This window comes from Adiantum capillus-veneris, chromosome 11, assembly GCF_014529385.1.
Source record: "Adiantum capillus-veneris isolate H3 chromosome 11, ASM1452938v2, whole genome shotgun sequence".
NCBI classification, from domain to species: Eukaryota; Viridiplantae; Streptophyta; class Polypodiopsida; order Polypodiales; family Pteridaceae; genus Adiantum; species Adiantum capillus-veneris.
The window spans coordinates 94,936,500-94,955,180 of NC_140941.1; the positions used below are offsets into that span (position 1 = coordinate 94,936,500).

Sequence of the window (18,681 nt, forward strand, 5' to 3'; positions counted from 1 at the left end):
TCCGAGACTACTGCCTTGAACAAAAGTCCAATTCTATCCAAGCATTAATGGGTCATGCGAAACAGGGATTCTCCATACATTCGGGGAATTTGACTTACCCCACTGATGAGATCTTGATTCAGAGAACCAGACAGACCTCTAATAATGAAAGTAGAAAGAAAAAGAGTTCCCAAGAAAAGAAGGATACATGATCTCGACTGACTCTTCGAGAAAGGGCTAACTATATCAAAGAGGAGAAGTGTTTTGGTTGCGGGGAACAAGGGCACATCTCCGCAAAGTGCCCCAAAAAGGCACACCAAGGACAGATTGAAGACATGCCAGAGAGTTCAAGAGCAGCAGAGGAACGTGGTAGAAAAGGCAAGATGAAAGCAGGACTGGTACCAGATTGTATGGGTACTGACCCAAGCTAGATAGATGAAAGTACAGAACTTTGCTGAGCTTGAGGGAAAGTGAAAGATCAAGAAGCCCTCATCTTTTTCAATGGAGGAGCCAAGGCCAACTTCATTTCACTTGAATTGGCGTCGCGGCTCGAGATTACACCCGACAGGATGGGACTACCAGCAGAGGCAGTTCTAGCGGTGCCCGGACGCGACATAACCATCACGCCTGTCATTGGCAAACTTCGTTTGCATTGTCAGGGGTATTTAGGGCACGAGGACTTCTACATCATGCCTTTGGTAGGGTGTGACGCCCTCCTAGGAGGCCCTTGGTACCATAAGAACAACGCCATGGTCGATTATCGGGCAAAGAAAGCAACCTTGATGAATGAAAAGGGTCGAAAAATTGTACTTGATGTAAAACTGAAGGGCGAGTCCGTCCCTGTTGTATCGGCTTCGGCGATTTTCAAATTAATGGAATCAAGTCTCTTTGTTTACTCGATCCATTTGAAAGAGTTGAATGATGAACACAAAACAAACATGTCTAAGCTTGACAAAGAATGCCAAGATTTTCTCCACACACACGTTGATTGTTTCTCTGAGGGCCTACAAGGCGCGTTGCCCCCGTCTCGTCCTGAGGATCACACCATTCATTTGATTCTAGCGAATTGGCCACCTTACCGTGTTAGTCGAGCCTAGAATGAAGAGATCATGAACTAAGTGAAAGACCTTCTAGAAAAGGGTATTATCGAGCCGAGTACTTCACCCTACTGCTCTCCGGTGTTGTTGGTATTAAAGAAAGACGGATCTCGGAGAATGTGCATTGATTATAGAGCTCTCAATAAAATCGCTATCAAAAATAGATTTCCGACTCCAAGGATCGATGATATTCTTGACCGACTTTAGGGATCCTTTTGATTCAGCAAAATTGATTTGACAAGCGGATATCATCAGATCATAATCGCTCCGGGAGCTGTCTACAAGACAGCCTTCCGGACAAGTTTCGGTTTGTATGAATTTTTGGTGATGCCTTTTGGCCTTACCAATGCTCCAGCAACTTTCAGCCGAATGATGGATAGGATTTTCCGAGAGTATCGATCTTTTGTTGGCACTTTCTTTGATGACATTATAGTCTTCGCCAAGGATGAAGTAGAACATCGACACCATCTGCTACAGGTCTTTCAGGCATTGCGTGATCACAAATTAGTTATCAATGCCAAAAAGAGTGAATTTTTCTTGCCGGAGATACACTTTTTGAGACACATCGTCTCAGCAGCAGGAGTACAGATGGACCCGGCCAAGATTGAGACTATACGTGACTGGCCAGATTTGAAGAATGTTCATGAAGTTAGAAGCTTCTTGGGCTTGTGTTCTTACTACCGGCGGTTCAGTCGAAAGTTTGCAGAGGTAGCCTCCGCTTTGCACATATTGACTCAGAAAGTAGTCCCTTTCTCGTGGGGACCGACAGAGGTGATTGCCTTTCAGACACTTAAAGAAAAATAGACTACTGGACCAGTGTTGACTTTGCTGGACTTGCAAAGGTCATTTAAAGTATATTGTGATGCTTGTGGTCATAGTCTGGGAGCGGTCGTAATGCAAGAAGGCCATGTGATTGCCTATGACAGCCGATTGTTTTCAAGGCCAGAATTGACAGCACAGATTTATGAGAGAGTTTTTGGCAATGATCCATGCTATTACTTAGTGGCGACATTACCTACTAGGAGCTGATTTTACGGTCTTTACTGATCATCAGAGTTTACACTACTTCTTGTCACAGAAGCACCTTTCGGAAAAGCAGATGCGGTGGGTAACATCTTGTCACAGTTTCACTTCAAGATTGTCCATGTTCAGGGACATAAACACTTGGTGGTAAAGTGTGGAGCGTTACTTGTTTTGGCCAAGACTTAAGAAAGATGTGGACGAATTTGTTCGTAGTTATTTAGTATGCCAGAAGGTCAAGCTTGACAGGTATAAGGCAAAGAGATTACTACAGCCTTTACCCATTCACACCCGCCTTGGGAAAGCATTGCAATGGATTTCATTTTTGATCTCCCGAAGACATAGAGTGGGCATGATGGCATTTGGACTGTCATCGACAGATTTAGCAAGCAAGCTCACTTCATTCCAGTGAAGAAAACAATCAAGCCGGATCATTTAGTGAAACTGTTCATTGCACATATTTGTCGACTACATTGCATGCCTGAGACAATAGTCTCTGACAGAGATCCCCGATTCACGAGTTTATTTTGGAGGGCTTTTTGGGAGAACATTGGCACACAGTTGCAGTTCTCGTCATCATTCCACCCGTAGACAGATAGGCAATCTGAGATTGCAAATTCAGTTGTTTTGGAGTTATTGAAGTCTTACATCTCTGATCAAAAGACTCAATGGGAATTTTTTTTGCCCTAGGTGGAATTTGCCTACGATTCACTCTTATGGGGAAGGGGCCATTGGAGATCATTGAAGGTGCTCCGAAGGTTCCACCCTTAGCACTAAAGATAAGATTTTTGTAGCCGACCAGTACACAAGGGACTTGGACACTGATTTTGCCAAGGTCTGGGAGGCTTTAGCGAAATCTCAAGAATGTGTAAGAAGGCAGCAGATCGACATCGACGAGATTTGAAATTAAAGGAAGACGATTGGGTGCTCTTACATTTTGAGAAGGCACGCCTAAGAAAACGAAAAGGAAAGGAGCGGCTTTTTTGAAAGCTTAGCATGAGGTATTATGGCCCTTTTCAGATAAAAGAAAAGATAAATGATGTTTTCTTTAGACTCAAGCTGCCGGATACTTGGAAGATTCACAATGCATTCCATGTGAGTCTATTGAAGCCTTTTAAAGGCGATGTGTCAGTTGATGGGGAGCCTGATGAGCAACCCGAAGTGGAAGAAAGCGAGGAGATACTCGTTCCAGAATAGATTTTGGCACACAAGGACCAAAAGATAAAAGGTAAAGCGATTAGGCGGTTCTTGGTTAAATTCAAGAACTATCCTGCATTGGATGCGAAGTGGATGGAGGAGGAGGACCTAGCCGATACTCCTCAGATTTTGGAACTTTACCTTAAAGCATTCGATTTAGCAAAGTCTACTCTGAAAGAACCCCGAATTGAGTGAGGGTGAATCTAGTGCAGCGGGTTTGCACAAGAGGGGAGTTACTCCGCTCCTGTGTCAACAGGTTACCCCGATTTTTGAATAAGGTCAGTGATGTCCCCTTTGGGTTTCAGGGATACTAATGGGCTGACTAGTATTCTGTTGTATGACTTTATGATAGGAATTTCCGAAAATGAATATGATATATTTTGTACTTTACTTGTCTGAGTGCAGGAATTGAAAGACGAAATGATTGCAACATTTCGGTCTCATAAATCTCTATAGACATGATTGCAATAAGGATTAGTTAATTGGGCATCAGTGAGGTCCGAAATGGATCTAGATGCAATTACTAAATACATTGCCGATGGTCATGGTCTGAGATTTGGAATGAATTTTTTTGTGATTTGTCATATGATGTCCTGTGATGTCGAGTGATGTCCTGTGGTGTGACTGTCGTTTTGTACAAGTGCTAGATGTGTCGTGTCTAGTGCGTCGGTACTAACAGTCAGTGTCTACTAAGACAGTTTATGGCCTCTGTCTGTTTTGCAAGCGTAATCGAGGGCGATTACAATTCTTTCAAGAGGGGGGTATGTCACAAATTGGTGACGTGGCAGAACCTGGACACACACACACAGCATGCTGACGTGGCAGCAGATACGGACGCCCGAAAAATGTGTCGACAGGTTGACGTGGCTGTACGGATGTCCTCGATACCTGCTGACTGTGTTGACGTGGCAGCAACATACGAAATCCCCGCTTTTTACACTGACTGTACGGACGTTCTGCGTTTTACGGACAACAGTATGTAATTCCGCTTTTAGCGCTGGCAGCTTTTGGGACAATTTGTTTTTAATTGTAGATGCTTTTGGGGGCTCTGCTTTTAGCAACCCTTGTAACTCTTTGTAAGGATCGTAGGGGCTCACTCTGCATAGCATCTAGACACAGAGTTTGAGAGCGAGCACCCGCGGGCTTAATTGTACTTTGCTCAAAGATTAATATAAAAATAATTACTGAAAGGGCCGCCAATCTTTGGGGCCAATATCTCTTGGTACGGAACTACGCCGGGCCGTGTCGACTCTCTTGTGATCTGTGAATAAATTTGAAGTGAATCCCTGTTGTGTCGCGGTAGAATTTTGACTTGGGGTATCCAAGTTCGTTACAGGTTTTATCTAAAAGGCTTCAAGGTATAGTTGCAATAGCTGAGGTGAATCAACCAATTTAGACTCTTCCATCCATTTAGCATCCAAAGACGAATAGTTCTTGAACTTCATCAGATAGCCTCTTGCAACCTTTCCTCTAACCTTCCTTTCCTTATGTGCCAATATCTGTTCAGGAACAATCATATCATCCAATTCTTCCACTACGGGTTGTTCCTCATCAAGCATATTCTTTGGCACATCACCAATAAAGGGCCTTAGAAGGTTGACATGAAAAGCATTACGTATTTTCTAGCCTTCTGGTAGCTTCAACCTATAAGCTACATCGCCGATCTTCTCTAAAATCTGAAAAGGACCATAAGATCGCATGATGAACTTAGGAAACAAACGCTCCTTGCCTTTCCTTTTCCTTAACCTGGCCTTTTCAAAGCGCAGAAGTACCCAATCACCAAGTGAAAATACAAGTTCACGACTGTGACAATCATCAACTTTCTTTTGCTTAGCCCGAGTCTTCTTAAGAGCAATCTTCATCTTCCTGTATGTTGTATCCATATCTTGCACATATTTGTCTGCCTCAAATATTGCAAAATGGGTGGGACTTTCTTCCCTCCTACTACTATCTCAAATGGTGCCTTGCCTGTTGACATATGCACAGTGTTAGTGTAAGCATATTCAACCAATGGGAGATGGTGTTCCCGAGTTGCCTTGTGCTTTGACACATAACATTTGAGCAGATCTAGTCCAGTAGAATTTGCCACTTCTGACTGTCCATCAGTTTGTGGATGAAACGAAGATGAGAACTTTAGCGTAGTGCCCATGTTCTCAAACAATGCCTTCTAGAAAAGACTCGTCATACGCGGATCCCTGTCACTGACAATTGACTGAGGCATCCGGTGATACTTAAAGATATTGCTCATAAATATCTTGACCATGTGTTCTGGCTTTAATTGTTCCTAACAGGAATGAATTGTGCTTGCTTACGGAACCTACAAATGATAGTCCAAATCCCATCATTGCCTGTTTGCGTTTTGGAAGTCAAAGATGAAGTCCATCGCTATGCTTTCCCATGGCCTATCAGGGATCGGCAATGGTTGCAACAATCCCGGTTGCTTTTGCCTGTCAAATTTTAACTTTTTGGCATACTAAGCATGATCTTACAAATGTATCAACACCTTGACGTAAAGCTGGCCAATAGAAGAATGCCTCAACCCCTTTCACTGTTGCATCAATTCCACGATGCCCAACATATGGTGGAGCACGACTTCCATCAAAACCTTTGGCCGTTTACTAGCATAACTTTCCATGCATCATGAGAAAGTCATTCTTAAGCATATAGTGCTCATGATGTTCCCCATCAACAAGCTGATCATAAATCCTTGCAAAATCTGAATCTTGAGCATATTGTGTCTTCATTTTGTTTAGTTCACAATGGTACGGAATTGACACTGCCGAAATTTGGGGCTTTCGTGACAACGCATCAGCCACCACGCTCTTTTTTCCTTCCACATGCATAATTTGAAAATGGAACATTGACAAGATGTTTGCCCATCGCATGTGTTTCTCAGACAATTTCGTTTGTGTGAGAAAGTATCGCAAGGTTTGATGATTTGTTTGGACAACAAAATCAGCCCCTGGCAGATAGTGTTTTCAACTAGTGAGAGCGTAAATTACTGTCAGCAATTCCTTTTGATAAGCTTGCAAGTTCCTTTTGGCCTTCAAAAGAATTCTGCTCTCATATGCGACTACTCGGCCATTCTGCATTAGAACTACACCAAGACTGTGGCCACATGCATCACATTAAACCACAAAAGGTTTTGAAAGATCTGGCAAAATGATTACCGGATCTGAAGTCAGCTTCTCTTTCAAGTGTTTGAAGGCTAAAATTTCCTTGGTTGTGCTTGAAAGGAACTCCTTTCCCTTGCAGTGCATGGAGTGGAGAAGCAACCTCCTGTAGTAGGAACATAAGCCTAGAAAGCTTCGAATGTCATGTACGGACTTCAAGTCTGGCCATGACCTAATTGCCTCCACTTTTGCAGGATCCATGCGTACCCCATCCTTTGAAACAATGTGCCCAAGGAAGTGAATCTATCCTTGGTATGGGGAACCTGTTCTTGATCGTATTCTTATTCAAAGCGCAGTATTGAATGCACACGCGCCATGAACCATCCTCTTCTGCACTAGGAGTACAAGCGAACAAAAAGGGGATGAATTGGGCTTAATCAATTATCAGCCCCTTCTCTAAAAGCTCATTGACTTGACTCATAATCTCCTTCTACTGGGGTGCACTAACCATGTACGGTGGTCTATTCGGTGGACTAGAATCTGACTCAAGATCTATGATATGATCCTCAGGTCTCTCAGGAGGTAACTCCCCTGGCAAAGAGTCCGAAAAACAATCACTGAAAGAACTTAGAAAAGACGACCTATCTTTATCTAAGGTAGACAAATTAGATACAACTTCAGGTACTTCTTTTGCAAAGATCAAGTACGCAGAAAGATGATTCTTTATTACAAATGAAATAGCAGAAGCAAAAACTACTGGAATAGACTCGCCTTGAAGCTTTACATCAAGGACATGAGTCTTTTCTCTATGTACACGGGTAATCTTTTTGTTATAAGTATCCACCATAGCATGCAACTTCTAACACCATGGGATACCCAATAACACATCACAGTCCTCAAGTGGCATAATATTATATTCTTCCGCATCCATATAACTGTCACGTGACACATCCCAACCCTATGTGTTCGTGGACAGGCTACAGCATGATAGGGTTTAGTCAGTCCAGTTAGTCTAGATTTAGCTGTGATCTGGCACTTTTGTGAGTCTATTCGTACACCGTGCATGCCCAATCACTTAGCATAGATGCATATTCTCTGGTTGCACACAGAATTCCCATTAGAATCCATTAGAATCAGTCAAGGGAATTTTCCAGTGCATTTAGCCTATTTTCCCTATTTTTGATATTTTTCACTTATTAATTTTAAGTGACTTTCCAACAAAAGTAGGTAGGGCAATTTTGCTAAGTTAATATATAAGCAAATCCAAGTTAGCACTTTCTGGCAGAAGAGGCAGTAGGAGAACAGGCAATCTTCTCATCAAGAACCCCCAAGCACCCACCCCAGGCGTTTTTGGCCTCCATCCTCGCCACACACTCAGCCCTAGCGTTTTCCAGTTTGTAGCCTCGCTAGAAGCACCAGATCATTGGCGTTTGCACCAACACATCCTCGCCATCACACCTGCAAGCCTAGCGTTTCTCGATCGCCATCAAGCCTTGCAGCAGCCAGCGTTTTTCAACATTAGCAGCCAGCGTTTTTCAGCATACAAAAACGCAGCTTTGGACCCGCATTTGGGCATCGTTTTCAGCCCTCAATCGTCGCATCAAACCAACGCTTCAAAGTCAAGGACAACAGCCATTTTCAGCCATAAAAACGCAGCCAAAACAGAGATTTTCAGCCACCCAAACAGTCCAAAGATTAGCAGATTTTCAGCAGTTAGAAGACCACAGATTTTAGCCTTATGGTCGTCGTCGTCATCATCGGCATAGTCCCAGATTGCATCAGTCCATTGCATCGTCATTGTACCACTTTGTGCAATCAATAAGTAGACCACTCTCGCGGACGAGAGTGGGGCCTTCGGAGGAGGGTTTTACAACATGTCTGGTGTCGTATCTCTCTTCTCTCTCTATCTCTCAGTCTCATACACTTGCACGCACAGTGTCCATTCACTTTGTTTGTGATCATAGCACTTTCCATTAAGAACGGAAGGCTCTCCCTTCCATAAGAACTAAGAGGAACCTTGAGCACAGTTCGGAGCACTCATCTTGAGTAAAGCGCAAACAATCATTCCGTTGCACCTAACATTGGTATCAAAGCTTTGGCAGTGTTTTGTATCACTCAAGGAAAGAACCACAATAATCACAATAATTTTTTTGCTTGTTGAGGTCGCATGAACCCAAGTTCGCTTGGGCGTGTCGATTCCTAATCGTGTTTTGTTGAAGAGGGACAGGAATCCCAAGAAAGAAGGGCTTGTCCAGCCTCCCCTTGTGTCTCTTTTCACTGATTGAGAGCGGACTGTGCACTTAGCGGCCAGCCAATCGACGTGAGGTGGGAAAAAGCAACCTTGGTGTGAGCGCAAGGTCGCCAAGGGGTGCGCCTGCAGAAAGGAGTAGAACTCGAGTGAAGAGAAGATCCTTCTCAAACGCGGTTTGCAAGCGAAAGAAAACCTCAAGAATCTCAAGAACCTCAAGACCCTCAAGAACCCAAGTTCCTCGTGGAGTTAAGAACCAAAGATCATAGTGCATGGTCGTCACCCGAAGCGGAATGGATACTTCGCATACAGGTGATGAGCATGAGAGAGGCGACGAAGACTTTTCCCCACCAGGAGATTTTTTCAACCCTCCCCCTTCGCCATCTACGCCACCAAGTGTACCAAACCCTATGGAGGCAATGGTCAAGCATATGATAGCCATGATGGATAGACAAGAAGCAAATCGCCTTGCTCAGGACCGTGAGCGCGACGAAAGAAATGCAAGACTTGCCGCACAACAAGAAGACAATCGCCTTGCTTTAGCACGCGAGCGCGACGCATGCAAAGAACGAAAACCACAAAGAAAGGCAGACGAGGCGGCTCAAAGATTGGCTTTGGAGATCGAGCGTGAAGTTCAAAGAGAGCTACGCACTCAAGAATTGCTTCGACAAGCGCTAGCCTCGAAAACCGAACCACCCAAAGATCGTGGGAGTTCCTCAAGTGGTGTAAGCCACGACGCGGATTCCAACCATCCAGTCACACAGAAGTTGACTTTCAGTAAGTATGACGGTAAGATGGATGCTACGCTTATTCATTCTTGGTTGCATCAATTTAATGCTTATTTTGCGACAACTAAGAAGACGGGAAATAGCAAAGTTTTGACGACAGCTATGTACCTTGCCGGTGATGCCATCAATTGGTACCACGCATGGCAAGAGGCACAGCTAGCCGCGCACCTAGAGCAAGCCGACGGATTCACGTCCCTTTCCTTCAATTGGGCTGATTTCCAAGACAAGCTCAAGGCGCGTTTTATGCCATGTCAGTACTACGCACGATTGAAGGACGATTGGCACTCTCTCAAGCAAAATGGTATGCCAATCATGTCTTTTTCTAATCGTGTTTTGCAGCTAGGCACTCAATTACGAAAATCGGATGATGAGCGCAAAGAGGTTTTTCTCTTTGGATTGGACGAGTATATCAAGTACGATGTCGAGGTGCTCGATCCAATCGATCTCAACAAGGCGGTAGCGATTGCTCTCGCACAAGAAATGAAGCACAACAAGGGAAACCCTAAGGAGAACAAGACTTCCACAAGTACCTCGGAGACTTCTCAGAACCCTCAGAACGGTAAGAATGGTAACTCTGCTAACCAATCTTCCAACAGTCTCTCAGAAAAGAATTCTTTTAATGAATCTAAGGGTAAGGCTAACACAATTGCTAAACCTAAGCTTACTCCGGATGAAAAGGTAGCACAAGGAATTGTAGGAGGATACATCACGTCGGAAGAGCAAAGCACTTATTCTAAGGAAGGTCGTTGTGTTCATTGTCACATTAAAGGTCACATAAAAAGAACATGTCCTAAGCTTGAATCGAATGAATCTAAAGAATCCACAGAACCCACTTCCTCTGTCAATGCAATGAATGATAACACGAGTGTGCCCCAAGTTTCTCATGACCATCCCATTGATGATTCTCTCATTAAACGTTATGGTTGTATGTCGGGGCAGCGTTTTGTCATATTGTTTTACCCAGGTAGTATGCATGATGTGATCAATTTCTCTCTTGTTGAGAGAGCCCGCCTTGAAGTTAGTCCAAGATCTCTTATCGAGGTCTCTGGCTTTCGTCCCCGTATGGACGCTCTCATCACGAAGGAGTGCCTTCATGTGTTGTTTGCAATTCAACAGACTACCTTCACTAGAAGATTTGTTGTTTCTCCTCTCTCAGGATGTGATATGATTTTGGGCATTCGATGGTTTTGTGATAATGACGCTTTCATGAAATTTGCGGCTAACACTATAACTCTCAATGCCGACAGTGATTCTCCTATTGTCATTCATGGAGAGGACATTGCTCATTCTCCATCTCTCATTGCTAATATGTAGGACAAGATTGAAAGGATTCAGGAAAAGGAGACTCTCTCAGTCTCTTTTTCGCCACAGCATGACACACAGAATTTGCATGATTATGAGAAGCATGATGATTTGATTGACAATGATCAGCATGATGATATGGATGATAAAGACAAGCATGATGATTTGCATGATCAAGATGTGATTTCTCACAAGCATGATGAGTTGCATGAAGATGATGTGATTGTTTACAAGGATGATGTGTTAGTGGATGCTTTTTCTAGCAAAGCTAACCTCGTTGTAGATTCGATCAATCACGAAGAACCGATCTTGGCTTTGGAGTCGAGGTCCAAAGAACCTCCACAGGACGCTTCGATCATTCAAGAAGAACCGATCTTGGCTCTTGAGCTTCGGTCCAAAGAACCCTCACAGGAAGTATTATGTGTTCACATGATTGATACACACGCATTGTTCGAATGTTTCATTCGTGATCGTTTCCTGTATTTTAGTCAGCATCGTTATGTGATCTCTTTTCCTAGGCATGACATATTGTATGTTGAGCACGTTTCTCTCATGGATGAGCACGAATGTATGCGGATTTTTCATGAAAAGCTGAAAAGTATGTATGTCAGGAAGTCACATTCCATGTCTCTTCCTTGGCATGACACAATTTCTGGACGAGCACATGACAGTATGAGCACCAAGCATGGGCATTTCTGTTGTGAATTGCCACAGTTGATTGCTCTAAATCATAAGAGAAAGATTTGATCTCATTGTTTGCATGTGTTTGATGTACGGGTTGTCACTCCGTCTCTATGTTCATCTACATTGCATGCACAGTCTTTGAGGAAGACAAGATTTTTTCCACTCACTTTACATGGAATATGTAGGTTTATGTTTTTGTGTTGGAAGCGGTTTCAGGAATTTTCAGCCATGGAGATTCTTGAAGAAGAAAGAAGCATGACACTCGACGAAGTTGAAGCATCGAAGGAGCCACATAAGACTTTGTGTCGCTTTCGGCGCGGCCCAAAGAAGCAAGCGTTGCAGACCTTATGAAGTTCAAGTACCGCACGACCCACACATCAAAGTGGGCCGACGAAGAGTCCCTTCCAGGATTGCGGATGTTATTGGCGATCTCCCTCGACGCCATACAGTTCGGTACTAGTACCTCACTTTGAAAAGGAGGGGATGTCATGTGACACATCCCAACCCTATGTGTCCGTGGATAGGTTACAGCATGATCAGGGTTCAGTCAGTCCAGTCAGTCTAGATTTAGCAGCGATCTTGCACTTTTGTGAGTCTATTCGTAGACCGTGCATGCCTAGTCACTTAGCATAGATGCATATCCTCTGGTTGCACACATCATGATCATCAGAATTCCCATTAGAATCCATTAGAATCAGTCAGGGGAATTTTTTAGTGCATTTAGCCTATTTTCCTTATTTTTGGTATTTTTCACTTATTAATTTTAAGTGACTTTCCTACAAAAGTAGGTAGGGCAATTTTGCTAAGTTAATATATAAGCAAATCCAAGTTAGCACTTTCTGGCAGAAGAGGCAGCAAGAGCTTCCCACTCAACAGGCATTCTTCTCAGCAAGAACCCCCAAGCACCCACCCCAGGCGTTTTTGGTCTCCATCCTCGCCACACACTCAGCCCTAGCGTTTTCCAGTTTGTAGCCTCGCCAGAGGCACCAGATCATTGGCGTTTGCGCCAGCATATCCTCGCCATCACACCTGCAAGCCTAGCGTTTCTGGATCGCCATCAAGCCTTGCAGCAGCCAGCGTTTTTCAACATTAGCAGCCAGCGTTTTCCAGCATAAAAAAACGCAGTTTCGGACCCGCATTTGGGCAGCGTTTCCAGCCCTCAATCGCCGCATCAAACCAGCGTTTCAAAGTCAAGGACAGTAGCCATTTTCAGCCATAAAAACGCAGCCAAAACAGAGATTTTCAGCCACCCAAACAGTCCAAAGATTAGCAGATTTTCAGCAGTTAGAAGACCACAGATTTCAGCCTTAAAGTCGTTGTCGTCATGACCGTCGTCGTCATCGGCATAGTCCTAGATTGCATCAGTCCATTGCATCGTCATTGTACCACTTTGTGCAATCAATAAGTGGACCACTCTCGCCGACGAGAGTGGGGCCTTGGGAGGAGGGTTTTACAGCGTCTCTGGTGTCGTATCTCTCTTCTCTCTCTATCTCTCAGTCTCATACACTTGCACGCGCAGTGTCCATTCACTTTGTTTGTGATCATAGCACTTTTCATTAAGAACGGAAGGCTCTCCCTTCCATAAGAACTAAAAGGAACCTTGAGCACAGTTCGGAGCACTCATCTTGAGCAAAGCGCAAACAATCATTCCGCTGCACCTAACAATAACTCTAATTATGCAAACGAAGTCTCCCCAAAATGGGAGTAACAAGCTCTAAATGACCTGGACATGCCAAACCTGCTTCACCTGTCATAGCCATCTCCTCTGCATGAATGCCCAACTTTGATGCCAATTCTGGTACAAAGGAAAAGGCAAGCCTTCCATTAAAGCTGTGAACTTGCACCCACTACTCGCACACACTATGTAAATGCTTTTATGAGAAAATCGGCTCTCTCCCAGTTTTGGAACCCCCTCTTGGGATGAGAGTCTTGGAAGTGTGTGTTGACTTGCAGGTTGCTCTCCTACTGCCATGTGTCGAGTTTGCCTCTTTTGGGTTAATTCCCTAGTTCCCATCAACTTATAAAGTTGCAAGTGACTTGCCGAGTGGCCCAAATTCCATTTGGCGCACACATGCTTCCATACTCATCAGAATTTAGTGCTAACTGCCTGACCAGTCCCAGACCGCCCGACCAGTCGCAAACCGACAGACCGACCTAGATTCCCGATGTTAGAAACCCATTCAGCCGCAACCGTTTCACATTGGCCATGCAATGTCCACTTGCACCTTTTCAAGGGTTCCAGGGAAAACAAGTAAAAATAAAATAAATCAAAATATGTGACAGATGGTGTTTTGCCGGTTACATCATCTACATGAAGGTTGATCGATTCTAGGATTACTGCTCCTTTATCGAGGGATAGATTCATCTTGATTTAATTGCATCTTTTGTCACTTGCCCGTGGTAATGATAATCTCAGAAGTATACATGGATCAACAAAGGGGATATGTATGATGCTTGCACACATATAGTGATAAAATAGATAGGGGGTCATATGTGTATGATTAGAGCCGTACAAGGAAAAACATGGTGTATGTCTGTTAGAGTTTTCTTCCTTTTAATTTCTATCACACTGAATGGCGTGTATTTACCTATACAAGTGTGATGTGCCAGAGTATCACTTTGTAAGCAGTCATGCTACACTATGATAGATTCTGACATTTCAATAGACCAAGCCCAGTGTTAATGGGAGTTCAGGTTGTAAAATTTGAGCTCACAAGATTTAAGGCTTAGGATTTCGTGTTTTGCATGCAACAAACTTGAGAATGGTGGAGAGCTAAGAGAATCGGATGCTGCAGGCAAGATCTTGATAGCTCTTACCTCCTTAAGGGTAAGGATCTTGTTTTCAGCAGATAGGGTAGTTTCATTCAATCAATATGGGTTACAACGAAACTTTTCTAGAGGTCGGTGTTTCTTTGTTCGGTGAAGGTCAACGTTGCCTTGAGAAGTGTGCCAATTGATTGTTATGCTTTGATTGATTTCTTTTATTCTCTCATAAGCCCAAAAGGTTTTGCGCTTGTCTAATTTGTTTGCATTAAGCAGAGTGGCCAAATCATTCCTTGTTATGCTTTGATTAATTTCTTTTGTTCTCTCATAAGCCCAAAAGGTTTTGCACTTGTCTAATTTGTTTACATTAAGCAGAGTGGCCGAATCATTCCTTCAGCTTTTCCCTGCCTTAATGGGACCGTCCTCATTCTTACCTCTGTTTCTGGCATTACTTGATCTTCCAAGTAAGTAGTCATCTTTAAAATTTTGGTACAGATCGTATCTGATGCTTCTAGTAATTAAGTGAAAAAAGCTTCAATACCTGGTGGCTTAAATTACTTGTATGCACCTGCCTTATTCTTATCTTAGAAGTTTGTATAAGCCTGGTATTGAGGATCTATTATTGTGCATTTGTAGCTCTAGTTCTAGCCCTCGAAAACCTTGAGTGTCGTTCTGGATCATTGTTGAGTAACAATGTGAGCATGATTCAGAAAAGCCCAGCTCCAGAGGTATTTGTACTGTTATTCCTTGTACAATTTATAATGATACAAAGTAAACCTTTGTAAATTTTATGAAACTGTTTGTAATTGTCCTGTTTGGAGTCTAATATGCAGGCGTTGCTGGCACTAATGGATGAGGCTTATACAGGTTCAAGTACACCAGATCAGGGTGGTGATTCTGGTGACGAGAGCTCAACCTCAAAGGATGAGGCCGAAGCACTGTTTGCTGATCTTTTAAGAGATGAGAATGACGGCTTGGCGGTATGGAATGTCCATATTTGTGTAGCTGTTTTGAACCTCTTTAATTTTCTTCGATTATAGCAACTTAGGGTTCAGCTTCAGTCATTTTTATTGAAAAGCAAGAACAGCAAGACTGTCGTTTTTATATGACACAGGAGCGTCATTGGACCTTTCCAGGGATGGCAGCAGCTCTTGAAGCTGTTATGGGTTCTGCTCGTTCAGATCGGTTAAAGCAATCAATAAATCTTGCACCCAGACTGCTTCAGTTATATTTCCAAGTTGCAATTAGGGATGTTGATGATTGTAAGTTATCTTTGTTTTCCAAAAAAATTGCTACTCTGTTTCATGCTTCAGGGTCTGCATTTCTTACATTTGAAATAGTAACCTACTGCCTTCTTGTGAATGCTATCAGGACCTGCAGTGCTCGTTTTGCGTATTTCCAAACCATTTTTGTGATGTCCATTTGTTTGTTTGCTATTCATGTATTTTTAAGAGTGATCATTCGAAAGTTTAGAGATAATTACAAAACACGGTACAGCTCAGGCTGTATACTGGTAGTGTCGTAGGAGTCGCAAACTGCTGCATCACAAAATGGCATTTTGGCATATTTGTATGGCTAGTTTGATGTCCTGGGCTGGCCACTTGTGCGCTTGGTGGTTCAGAGCATGTTTGTCATATATGATTTTTCACCATGCTGGGATTGCTACAGCCTACGTCAAGACTATGGACAGGGGAGTTTGATCTACTCATTTTGAGGCCGTCTTATTTCGCTTCTCTAGATGGCAGGAGTCACTCTATAGCACCCCTCTGCTCTCCATTTCAGATTCTTTGTGGGTGCAGTCTTTGCATTGCAGCAGCCGCCAAGCACATCAGCCTTGATGCTTGGTGGCAACAATCATCTTCACATTGGAGCTTGAATAATCAGCCTTTGTGGAAGCATTCATTGTGGTCCAGTTTGGCCTTCAGTAGAGCGTATGTGCATTTTTCTTTTCGAAGACATCTTTGCAATTAAGATACTTGGGATAACATTGCCTCTAGAGTCTTGTCTGTCCGTCTTCATATCTAGATTGTCATTATAAATGGCCACATTTTGCTTTTTGAGAAATTGACTGCCATGGGTCCAGAATTTGAATGATTGCTGATTGTTTCGTTTCGCTCTGCTCTATGTGTTGCTGTCTAGTCTTTTTCTACAAAGAAACCCGCTTTTTCAGAGGTATGTGAAGTTTGTTTTATTTTCTTGTGGAAATAGAATGCTGTGGAGCACTCATCTATGAAGTAGAGAAAATGGTATTTCCTCTTAGATAACAGATCTCGAGTTCAAAATGCATTAGATGGATATTTAAGGTCTCTTTGCTTTTGAGGTTTTGTAACTGTGGCCATCTTTTAGATTGTACAGGATCTTTTGATTTTAAGCGCCATTAAGATGATGCCTTCTCATGAAAGTAGAGAAATGGAGCGGTAGTTTTTTGCGATCAGTCTAATAAACTTCAATGATCATTTGTTGTTTCTTTTAGCCCTACTCTGTGCGCTGCTGCCTACTCTTTTTCTGCGAATAGATGCCATGTTTCCTGACAAGAATTTTTCTTCGGAGGTACGTAAAGCTTGTTTGTATCTCTCTTGGGGAGTGTTCATCTTTAGATGCTGAAAGGCTTTCTTATAGGCACAAAAGAAGTGTCTGGAGTTCATGCTCGCAGCCTTTCAAAGATCACCAGAGCTGATATCCATAGTTAAGGTTGTTATAATCTTACCTTACAACCAAGTTGCCAACTGTTTAGCTAAACGTGCTCGATTATGATTGAGCGTTTCTTTGATTATGTTAACAGAAACCTATTATTGACAAGATTGGGCAGCCCTACTCCAGTCCTGCAAAGGTCTTGTTCTTCTTTGTTTTAGATTTATGGCAGGAATCCAACACCATATTGACAAGCTACAGGTTTGCTATTTATAGGCAGAACTTGCCCTTCAGCTTTGTTGGGCGGTTGGGGAATATGGGGGTGGGGGCCCATCTCACAAAGCTGCAGCAAGGGAGCTCTTTGAGTGTCTTGAGCTACTTCTTTATGAAAATCTCTCGTCCAGGTATGTAAAGCATGTGTGGTTGGTGGGTGCTTTCTTGACAAGTTTCGATATCTGTTGTTGTGATGCCTATTATGTAGAAATGCAAGACGAGTGGGTGATCCATCACGGGTTTTGTCCGAGGGAACTATTCATGAGAGAGCTTCTCAAGCTCGTTTGCTTTCTGTGGTTGTGACGGCAATCACCAAGCTTGCCACTTGCCATCGAGAATTAGTGCCAAGAGCTCATGTGTGCTTAGCAAAGGTTAGTACCATTTTGTGGCTGTGAGATAGTTACGAGACAATATATGGCAATGGTTTTTGTGGGAGTTGATCAGGTGGCAAGGTCTCATCAAGTCCTAGACAAAATCGTGTGGAGACGAGCACGGGATTACCTAGGGTTGATGCATGAACCTGCAATTTGCTCTTCTATCCTGGGGCCAACAAGCGGAAACAATGATCAAGCAGGAACTATACGATGGGCTGATGCCAACTCGAAGGCCGTCACCCACATTCCTTTCTTTCTGCTACAGGAAAAAGAAGGTAATCCCTTTGCAATCATAGTTATATGATAGTGGTACGTTTTGTTGCTCGAAACAAAAGGTCTCTTTGTTTGCTAATGCAGGCCCTCCATTTCACGACTTCACTTTGTCAGACCTTCTGGGTCTGGCATAAGCAGCTTTTTCAGTATTTTGGGTGACCTTGAAGACACACAGAAATCTGCTGGCACTTGTCCATGGGGCCATATTCTGAGAAAAGCAGCAGCCTCTTATTTGGCTGCCACCTTGACAGATTGCTTTAAGTCACGGGCAAGAATTGAATTTCACATCATAAGAGGAAAGCTCTAAGCACCTACAAAGCTATAAATATACCATCAATGCCATGTTTGTGTGTTACCGCAACTTTTTAGGAATGGAAGACGTGTACATATTTATGCAGTTGTAATTCCTGGTGCTTGTATTTTTATTGATGGAAAAACTTCTGTGAATCACCTAAGGACTAAATGAAATCTACTATGGACTTTGGGTGACATTGTTTTCTTTGTGATAATTAACGCCAATGTCCTTTTTTTTTTCTTCTTTCACTCATAAAGATGATGGTACTGTTATTACAGTAAGTGAACGCTTCACATAGAAAATATGGTGTTATTCCCCTTACCTAAGATATTGTGTCATGCATATTACCTGCTCTTTATTTAATGTTTGTGAGATGACATCACTTTTAAGTCATAAATTAGGTTTCACATAATTTTGGGCTTCCAACATCTTTCTTCTTTTCAAAGTTCCTGGTTTAGCTCTACTACCACAGTACAGCAAGTCACAAAAGCTATGTGGTTGTCAAGTCCATACTAACAAGTTTGTTTAGATTGAACCATATTTTTTACTGAATAAACATGAATTTTATGATCATAATGAATATCATATGTTTTACTATGAAATTGAAATGATGGCAAAGAGGTTAGTGATGAAATCACGAGGCC

At 42.9% G+C, this 18,681-nt stretch overlaps 1 protein-coding gene across 2 annotated transcripts in view; it reads left to right on the forward strand.

Annotated features, from left to right (window-relative positions):
* Positions 1 to 18,231, forward strand: part of LOC147447676 (AP-5 complex subunit zeta-1) — an 84,546-nt gene extending 66,315 nt beyond the window's left edge. The window contains exons 6-16 of one of the 2 annotated variants that reach the window (XM_086523404.1): positions 14,567 to 14,655; positions 14,828 to 14,919; positions 15,025 to 15,171; positions 15,306 to 15,453; positions 16,665 to 16,741; positions 16,820 to 16,882; positions 16,974 to 17,021; positions 17,099 to 17,226; positions 17,304 to 17,466; positions 17,540 to 17,744; positions 17,827 to 18,231. In XM_086523404.1, coding sequence (XP_086379530.1) covers positions 14,567 to 14,655; positions 14,828 to 14,919; positions 15,025 to 15,171; positions 15,306 to 15,453; positions 16,665 to 16,741; positions 16,820 to 16,882; positions 16,974 to 17,021; positions 17,099 to 17,226; positions 17,304 to 17,466; positions 17,540 to 17,744; positions 17,827 to 17,876 — 1,210 coding nt within the window. In that variant the 3' untranslated portion in view covers positions 17,877 to 18,231. Of the gene's footprint in view, positions 1 to 14,566; positions 14,656 to 14,827; positions 14,920 to 15,024; positions 15,172 to 15,305; positions 15,454 to 16,664; positions 16,742 to 16,810; positions 16,883 to 16,973; positions 17,022 to 17,098; positions 17,227 to 17,303; positions 17,467 to 17,539; positions 17,745 to 17,826 lie in introns of both variants that reach the window. The other variant, XM_086523403.1, reaches the window with a different exon arrangement.
* The last annotated feature ends 450 nt before the right edge of the window (positions 18,232 to 18,681 follow it).